The 9,364-nt window shown below is 44.4% G+C and overlaps 1 protein-coding gene and 1 long non-coding RNA gene across 8 annotated transcripts in view; one reads left to right on the top strand and one right to left on the bottom strand.

The window, feature by feature from the left end:
- Window positions 1-35: 35 nt before the first annotated feature.
- The window catches only part of TMC6 (transmembrane channel like 6), a 28,550-nt gene continuing 19,221 nt past the window's right edge, over window positions 36-9,364 (bottom strand). For 6 of the 7 annotated variants that reach the window (XM_080993703.1, XM_080993704.1, XM_080993705.1 and 3 more), the window contains 10 exons: window positions 9,001-9,173; window positions 8,457-8,538; window positions 7,787-7,884; window positions 7,258-7,353; window positions 6,299-6,374; window positions 5,374-5,507; window positions 3,735-3,911; window positions 2,801-2,879; window positions 1,870-1,948; window positions 36-526 (listed from right to left, as the gene is read on the bottom strand). In XM_080993703.1, the coding sequence (XP_080849829.1) occupies window positions 1,892-1,948; window positions 2,801-2,879; window positions 3,735-3,911; window positions 5,374-5,507; window positions 6,299-6,374; window positions 7,258-7,353; window positions 7,787-7,884; window positions 8,457-8,538; window positions 9,001-9,173 (972 nt within the window). In that variant the 3' untranslated portion in view covers window positions 36-526; window positions 1,870-1,891. The remainder of the gene's footprint in view (window positions 527-1,869; window positions 1,949-2,800; window positions 2,880-3,734; window positions 3,912-5,373; window positions 5,508-6,298; window positions 6,375-7,257; window positions 7,354-7,786; window positions 7,885-8,456; window positions 8,539-9,000; window positions 9,174-9,364) is intronic. The other variant, XM_080993709.1, reaches the window with a different exon arrangement.
- LOC308470703 lies at window positions 1,863-2,323 on the top strand. Its single transcript, XR_013982575.1, has 2 exons — window positions 1,863-1,970; window positions 2,061-2,323. It is a non-coding gene; the product is annotated as an uncharacterized lncRNA (long non-coding RNA).

Raw genomic sequence — 9,364 nt, 5'->3', positions numbered from 1 at the left:
GAGCTATCCAGGCTTCATGAACAGCTGTAATTGGGTAGTTTTTCAAAAGAAAATGTTTTTAATAACATCAAATCAAGATGTCCTGGTAAAAATGGCATCCTGCCAACAAATGTCTTACAATCCTCTTATTGTGCTTCAATGGCCCTATAAATCCACTGTGCAAAGCCCAAAAGGAAGGGCCATTACAATTCTTAAAAATTCAGTGTTTGGTCCTTCTCTTTTAAATATCATTAGTTTCTGTATGCTTCAAGTACTTGGGTCCAGCTCAAGGAACATTTCAATTTGCCTCTTCATGGAAGCTGGAACTGCCAGCCAATATTAAGAATGGATGTTATTGGGCTGAAGATGGATGAGATTCTCATGTTCTTCTGAACACAGAAAAGCTTGAAGGCAGACAAGAGGAGACCGACATTTCCAGCAGCACGGGCTATTCCTCAGAGCATTCCTAGAGCAGCTGACATCAATCCTCCATCTCACAAGGAGCATTTCAGGCAAAGGTTCATCTTGCCCATCCACTGATATACTGCTGGATTGAAAGGGAAATTTCAGCTGCCATTGTTATTAGAGAACTGGTTTTATTTTTACAATCAGAATAATGGTCCTAAATATGCACCACTCAGCAACAACACCTATATTTTTCAGTCCTTCCTTTTAGTGCTCTTTTACATTCCTCACTTACCAGAATGGCTGTTAGTAACACACCCTCCACCTCTAATCTTGCTTGTAAATTATTGCCTTGGGAGTGTGCTGGGAAGTGAACAGAAGAGCTAAGAGATTGCCAGCATCCAAGGACAAACAAGATGCAACAGTGGCACAATCCAGTGTTAGCGGATCATGCCAAATTCCTATTAAGCAGAGTGGTGGTCATTTAAAATGAAACCTAGGCGAGACAGCAGTACTAAGCCCTTCTCCCACCTGCTCTCCCCCCAATTTATTTTTGGCAGGCACTGTTTCTGATGGAAGAAAAAAACAACTTGGAGAAAAGTACAGGCAGAGCAAAAGTTCAGCACCCCTCCCACTTTCCCGTGCTGCACTTTAAATTGCTCCCCTGCCCTGTTTCATAGGAAATTGATAGCAATCTGATTCCCTCCAATCTGCTACCATCATATCTTGCTTGCCCCCAAGGTCTTGCAATTTACTTCCATCAATTTGATTTCCTAGTGAAATACATTTTCAAAAATGGACTGCATTTCCTTTCTCTCTGTGTGTACATATGCATACATTAAGCAGTAACAGGAGAGAGCGCTGCAACACAGCCAAGCTTGTCTCGTTACCAGTCTCTGCAGATGTTTTGCTTATATAAAATCCACACATAAGCAGGGTGAGTGGGGGGGAGTATGCAAAGCTCTTGCCATCCTCATCACCTCCCAGAAACTGCAGGGCCAGTCTCCTGTATTCGTGGAGGCTCACTGCACAATTCAGACAAGGGAAGATCAAGGTGCTTTGATGCATCATTCAAAAGCATCCTGCCTGCCAGGCACAAACTGCACAGGCAAGAAGCCACAGGCTATGTGGGCTTAGGGGTCATTGGGAAGCAGGAAGCAAAGGGAGAGGAGAAAAAGTTTCCTAATATCCAGCATGTTTTGGACCTCTCGGGTCCTTCATCAGGAAGTTACAAACTTCTGTTATACTGTCTCCACTTTCCTTCTACAGTACCTTTTCCTCCTACCTTTTTGCTTCCTCTGCTCCGCCCCATTAGCTTCCGCTGCACCTGGATGGGCTCAGTGTAAGCTGTACACTAGCTTTGGCTATGGCAGTAATCCATTATGTATGTGCTACCCAGCCAAGCAGCTTGGCAGCAGCATCTTGTCAATTCCATGGCGCTCCTCAATAGTCTTACCTCACCTTCAACTGCCCCCAAAGCCTTACCTCATCTTCAATTGCTGCATTCTCATTTCCCATATATAGTATGAAGCTTCTGAATGAGAAACATCTTGTCTTCCCCTTCCTGGAACGTTAGAGACATTAAGGTGAGTTGCGGGAAAGTGGCTTTCTTGAACAAATGCTAGCAATGTTAGGAATCTATATAAAAGGTTGAAACAAATACGATCTGTGCTCAGTTCATCCAGCTCAAGGAAACATTTCCATTTGCCTTTCCATGGAAGCTGGGATTGCTGGCAAATGGTAAGAATGGACGTTCTGGGACTGAAGGTGGATGAGATTACCGTGAAATTTCCTGAACAGGAAGAAGCTTGAAGGGAGGCAACAGGAGACTGACATCTTCAGCAGCATGGGCTTGTTTGCCATTCCTGGAGGGGTTAAAATCTATTCTGCCATCTCCCAAGAAGCATTTCAGGCAGATAATAAAAGTTTGTAATGCCCATTGCGTTTTCCTAACTGCTGTAGGGGTCTACTGCAAGTTTAATCTATTTATTATTAGTGAAGTGTCCTGCCATTATGACTAGCATGATTCATGCAGACAAAGGGACTGTTCACAGCAGGAACCTAATGTCGAAGATGCATCTGTAGAATTTTGTATACAAGCACTTTGCGTGAGCACACACATATACACAGCCGTCTTCAGAAATATCTTTCAATGGAAGCTGAGAAACCAAGTATGCTTCTATTGCACTGCTTTTCACCACAGGGGAAATAATTCTCCATTCATTCCTTCCTTCATTCATTCATTCAGGGAAAGAAACAGACTGCAGCCCATTTGCTTTGGTTCCAATAAATTCCAAGAACTAAGGGCCCAGTTCTAAGGCCCCACTCAGCATGGTACTCATATTCTCTGACAAAGCAGGAATTAGCAGCACTTTCAGGTCCCGGAACTGCACAGGATAAAGCAGACTCCACTCACATTGGCAATCTGCTCCTTCAGCAGGGTAATGATTTTCCGCTGACCTTTCACCACTTGGAAGTTGAGGTAGATCACAGCGCTGCAAAATCACAAAGGTGTGGGACAGAATGAGCACAGAGAGATGTTAAGCGAGAAATGCGCAGAAGAGTAATATGCACACCAGGAATGTGGAACAGATTGGTGACAGAACTGATGCATCATCGTCTGCCCTCATACAGAGAAGAGGGAGGGCATTAAACCCTCATGATCCATTGGGCAGTCAGAAATCCTGGGTGTTGGCGCATCTAAGACACTCATTCCCACGTGTATATTTGTGCCTCAGCCTCTGACAGCTTTGAGATGCACATTCCATTAGGTATGGTTAGCTGGACAAAGAAACACCCCAAAATTTCCTTCTCTGGATTGCATCGTAATTGGATTACGTAACACAGGGGTAACTAATGTGGTGCCCCTCCAAATGTTGTGCAACTTCCATCAGCCCCAGCCAGGTGGCCAGTTGCCACAGGTGTTGGAAATGGGAATCCAGCAACAAATGAAGGCCACCAAAGAGGAAATTGCGGTGGCGTTGGAACAGCATATGGCATCAACAGTGGTAAAGAAAAGCTTGAAATATGCAGGTTATATTTACAGGTTTAGTAAGTTGCATTAGTGCTAGCTTATGAGGTACCCCAGCTTGATAAGGGGAGGTGTCCCACAGTGGAAGCCATCAACCTTTTACAGAAGAGTACAGCTGATGCTACTGAAGCTGAACTATGCTGAGAACAGGGCACACAATCAGCCTTCCTTCCAGTTATATCACAGGTTGAGGTATATGCCATTCCCGGTAAACCCTGTATGTTATTCACCAAACCACTTTGATTTTTTTGGGTTGGGAAGGGAGAAACCATCCATGGCTTTCTAAGCTTAGATAAATAATGGAGTCTTTCCAACTTACAGCAAAATTCCAGCAATCAAAAACAAGAAGAAGCTATTTTGGATCAGGTGCTGGTGGATCCAGGTAAACCAGGTGAGGTTTGGGTTGGATTTCTCCAGCTTCAGAACCCAGGTCTTCCCAGACTCATAGATGGTCTCGTGGTCTCGGAAGGGTCCACATATCTTTGATGGTTTCACTCTGGATGGACAAAGAGCAGCTCAGCATCAAAGAGCTATTCAAAAGACTGTTGCTCTACTTGGCATACAAAAGCTACACACCTAATCATTTTGTTTTTACAACATTTATACACCATTTTTCGATAATTTACAAAGCCATTTGTAGCATAAAAATGTAAGTTCAAAGGTGAGCGTCACTGATTATTTGGCCAAAATGACACCACAAGAGGGAGATACCAGCAGGCTCGAAAAAACCTAAAGGTTTGCAGAAATGCAAAAATGAAACAACCTTTAGACAGAAACCAAAACAAAAGATAGCCAAATAAGAACTGATTGTGCTCAGCAGCCATGGAATGCTGACTGACTGTCTGAGTTAAAGAAAACAATAGAAAAATGGGTGGGAGGGGAATGGAATAGAATAGAATATCATGCAGAAGACCATGGCTGACTGAACAGGAGTACTCCACTCTGCAACCTTTTACTGCAGGCCCCACATGGGTTTAACTAATAACTGATTGTGTAAATGTCTGAATATTCAGCTGCCTGCAGTAGCTAGAGGCCCCTTTTCAACTACAGGCAACTCCCCATTTATGCACATTCAAGGCACCCGCCACCGCACATGCACGCATTGCAGCAAACCCAGAAGTGGCCTGAAAAGGGGCAAAAACAGCAAACATGGCGCAAGAACAGAATCTAGCATGAGCCTTGGCAATTGCGATCCCAGAAACACTTGCACTGACCTCTGTGGCCTATGGAGAGTTTGAGCATGGAGGTTTAGAGGGTCTTTGCAGACTTTTCAATAGTGTTCCCAATATTCAAGATTTCACTTAAGCGTGCAGCGCCTCAGAACGTAATCCCCACATAAATGGGGAGTTGCCTGCACTTCTCTTATATGCCAATTTGCACAAAGACAAGTTTTTAATATGTTACCTATTCTGTACCATACCATAATTTATTTAGCAGTATCAAAACAGGTGCACATGTCTGCCAGAATGAAAGCAAAAATCCTTAATTATGTTTGACCCCCGCCCCCATATGGAAAGAGTGCTTTACAGTATGTCCCGTGAGCAGGACGCCAAATGCAAGACTTCTGACACATTCTTCAAAGGAACAGCAAGAAATTGTATGTTTAAAAAAAGCAGCACATCAGAGGCCGCAATGACAGCATGCTCACCAGCATCAGAAGCCGTTCAGACTTTAATGCCTTGATGGTAGGCTAGTGTGGCTGCACTAGCGCTAGGTCGAAGATGAGTGAGGGAGCAATGCAGACTAGTAACAAGGTGCCTTTCAGGTGGGCATGGGGACAAGCTTTGCAGTAGAATGGGACGGAAAGCCCAAACGGGCAGGATGTTTTGATATCAGATATCATGGGTGAGAGAACTGGAATTAACAGAAGAATAGCAAAAGATCCAGCAGTCATAGCATTCCTCTAACACCCGGAATGTAACTGCAGTCAGTTACAACTGAACAGAAAATCTACTCACGCCCAGATGGTGTAGGAGAGGAATATGGAGGCACCCAGGAAAGAAGGGAAGCACAGCAAGGTGATGAAAACGGTGCTCATGTGAGATGCACGCCAGGGTTTACTGGGAGACTGGCAATTTCTCATCAAGCTGGTCTAGGAGGGTGGAAAAAATACACAGTTTAAACTAGCTTATTCACTCTCCTAACAACAGCAACTTCTGAGTGGGACTCAGCCATACAGTGGCACCTTGGGTTAAGAACGTAATCCGTTCTGGAGGTCTGTTCTTAACCTGAAGCACCACTTTAGCTAATGGGGCCTCCCGCTGCTGCTGCACCGCTGCTGCGCGATTTCTGTTCTCATCCTGAAGCAAAGTTCTTAACCTGAGGTACTATTTCTGGGTTAGCAGAGTCTGTAACCTGAAGTATCTGTAACCCGTGGTACCACTGTATACTGAAGAAGACTGATCACAGCAAGCACTTTAAAGGGCAACGTGAGTCTAGAATCTTGCAGAAAGAAAAGCAACCCAGTGGGGAAATGGCCAGTGGGAAAAGCAATAAGCACCCCTTCTCTCCCACTGCTTTTCTGCTCAGAATTGCACCTCCCAAGGCTGTTTTTCATTTAAAAATGGGGGGGGGAGGATTATAATATAATACACTTATATACACATGCATTTGACTCTCAGCTTCTCATGACTGATAAGAGTACAATCTAGGTTACTTCCCGCTGGTCAAGGACCTCTGTCAGGTTTCCATTTCCTTTAATTGTCTTCGGGACAGAGCGAAGGCAGTCTGGGAGGCAAGTCCACTCAGTGTGATTTGCTAGCTTGTCTCCACCTCAATTTCTCTGTCCACAAAACTTCCATAAGCCAACCCTCTGCTAATGCATGTCGCCTCAGTGCAGTGGAAAGTGCATTAGTGCCCGTTGGAGATGGGCAGATAAATTACCTTCTTAATATAGAACAGGAGCAGCAACTTGACGATTTGGACAACAGGGAGGAGTGGGGCAAAGAAGACTCCCAGCCTGGGCGGGGGGACAAAAAGGAGAGATCAGTAGTTTACTTACGCTGAGCTTGTAAACCCCTGCACATTTTTGCACCAGAATCTCAAATTATGCAACCAGAATCCTGTGAAGTATTTTACATTATTCAATCTAGTTTCTGGCTTTTAAAGGAGGTGGAATTCTTTAGCAGAGTCTGAAAGAAATGAATGCACAGAAAGATTGAAGGTGGAGATGGATGGGCTACAAGGGGTCCATGATAAGGAGCTGTGCTTGACCTAGAGGCTCCAGCCCATTGCATGTTTTTGTGGTGTGGTGATCCTATTTTAAAAGTTTGAATGATATAAAATAGGGTAAAAATACTGCAAATAAACAACCAACAAGGTGCAGATGTGCAGCAGTACCTGAAAGACTGTGGCAGCGGAGATTTAAAGGAAATTTAAAGCTTTCCTGCTTCAAAGTGGTTAATTAGGATTGTTTAATTTACTGCTGGTCTTGATATTTGTTTTAATAGGATTGCTATTTGCAGAACCTGCAGCTTGAAGGTAGAACAAGATGCTTTGCATACATAAGTCCCAGCCTTTTTCAGGTAAGGCTGTGAAAACCTTAGACAGCCCCTGCCAGTCAGTGTAGACGATATCAAGTAGGTGGTCCAGTGGCCTAATTCAGTACAAGGCAGCTTCCTCTGTTAACATATGTCATTGCACTAAAAGCCACCCTGAGCAGCTCACATGAGACAGGGTGTAGATGTTTTAAATAAAATGTATGCGATCTAAAGATCCTCTGCCTTCTTCAAAAACAGTTTGGTGCTCTTATCTGCAGGGTGAACAGAACATAAGACTTTAACATGAATATGGGAAGGGGAAAGGCGTGACCCAGCAAAAAAATGGAAATGGGCATCTCTCACCAGGTCAAGGTTTGTCCATAAATGAGCTCCAGAACATTTCGAGCAATGTCAAACTCAGGCCTCCGCTTACTCTGTAGCTTCTTCTCCAAAATAACCCTGAGTAGTAGTCAGAGAGCGAGAGAGAAAGAGATTGGGTTGTATCCCATGAAGTCATTGCACAAGGGGGACAACTTCTGCTCACTTCTGCTCTGAGGATTCCCCAACCCTCTGGAGCAGATTCTGTGGGGTGTAGGGGAAGGAGATGTTCCATTGTGCCCATTGAAGTAGTTCTATTTATGCAATGACTTTACTGGATTCAACCCAGGACACAGCTATACAGCTGCAGATACAATGTTATAAGTGCATTATACAAATGTGACACTAGATGGTGCTGGTGAGCTTATGGCAAATTCAATATATTTTTCAAAACGCTTTTTTAAAAAGCATTTTTGTATGTGTCTAGATGCCACCCCAGTCAGTCCGAACTGCAAAGCAGAGCTTTGCCAGAGTAAGTTTTGGCATTTGGGAAAGGGATTGGCCTGATAATTACCTCCACATCAGCTCTGCGAAGAAGGAGTCCAAGAGACAGAAAATGAAATCCATCACCACCAAGCGGTAGAGCTCTTGCCCCACAAAGTTCTCCCAGCACTGTGGAAAAATGGGCAAAATGGAGGGGTGTTTCTCTTTCTGGAGCTCTTGGCCAACCAGTTTCTTCTGTCTGCTGTTGCTTCAGACATCCCTAGCAACAGAGGTTGAGTCCATCCCTGCTATGTGCAACGTGCCAGCAAAAAGATGACATTTTGCCTCTTGCTTTTGAAGGGGCAGGGCTCTATTTGCTGCAGGTTAAAACAAGGGAAAGCAACGCCAGCCTGCCTTTGCTGCAGCCGGTCAACTCTCCTCCTGTTCCACAAGATACTTTGCATTGTTCCAGTTTTAGCATGCCCAATGAACGGATTTAAGAAACTAATATTTGGCATAAATAAAGTTTAAAAGGTTATTCAAAGCACCAGAAAAGGTTTCCTGCTGCAAAGACCTTTCCCATTTCTCATGAGCTATTTGCTGGAAATTATGAACCATCCGAGTGGGGGGTCACTTTGTTCCAAGTACACAAAGCCACCTTTTTTGTGCCTGGCTTGGTTCAGTATGATAAAACCACAGAAGACCAGCAGTTGCTGGAAATGTCCCAGCAGCAGCTTCACTTGCCACAAATTCACACTGACCTCCATTTCTGAAGTCGTCTCTTTCCTGCTCAGCCAGTGATAACACAGCAACCCTAAGATAACCATCTTCAGAATTAAGTTCCTGAAGACAAAAACAAAAAGAAAGAAAAAGAGGAAAGGAATTTCCTAAGAAACAATATTCTGAGGAAGAAAATTGTTTCCAAGTTAGATTGACTAAACCCACCCACTCCACCTCCAATTGCCAGAATGTTACCTGGAGAATCTGGTCACATCCACAGCATGCATTTAAAGCACATGGCTCCCCCCCCCCCAAGATTCCTGGGAGATGAATTTGTTTAAATGGGTGCTGGGAATTGTAGCTCTGTAAGGGGTACGCTAGAGTTCCCAGGATTCTTTGGCGGAACCCATGTGCTTTAAGTGTGATCCACTTAGTTCTCTTGTTCTTCTGCTTGGCAGGAGTAAAGAGGTAGGGAAAAAGCTATCACCAGCACATTCAGGCATGGAGGACAAACGCCAATACCTGGACACAAAATGCAGAGGAAGCAACATGCTCCTCTGTTTCAGCTGCTAGGCTCTGTGTTACCTGCAGATGGCGACATACACCTCTAGGACGGGAGATTCCTGCTTCTCCCAGGCAGCCAGGAGGTTGTATATGTAGGGGATGAGCAAGTTAATCAGAGACACCAGCAGAGGCAGGGCCAGGAGCAGGGCTTCTTTGCCCAGGTAGTTGCTTGTCAAGAGCTTCTCATGATGAACCTGTGAAAGTGGTGCACCGTGGGTTACCTGTTCAACTCTTATCAAGTCCCCACATTTAATGCAAACAGAGCTCTAGGTTCTAGGAACGGGATATAAGCATCACAGCGCCTCCTTTACGACTATCACTGAAATCGCACTGAAATCGCAACTTTCAGGCTGGGAAATTGCAGGAGATAATAATCTTCATCTGT

Source organism: Podarcis pityusensis (genome assembly GCF_964106645.2).
Source record: "Podarcis pityusensis genome assembly, chromosome: 2".
NCBI lineage: Eukaryota > Metazoa > Chordata > Lepidosauria > Squamata > Lacertidae > Podarcis > Podarcis pityusensis.
Note: the sequence above shows the minus strand (reverse complement) of the source record. Positions and strands in the feature narration are given on the sequence as shown.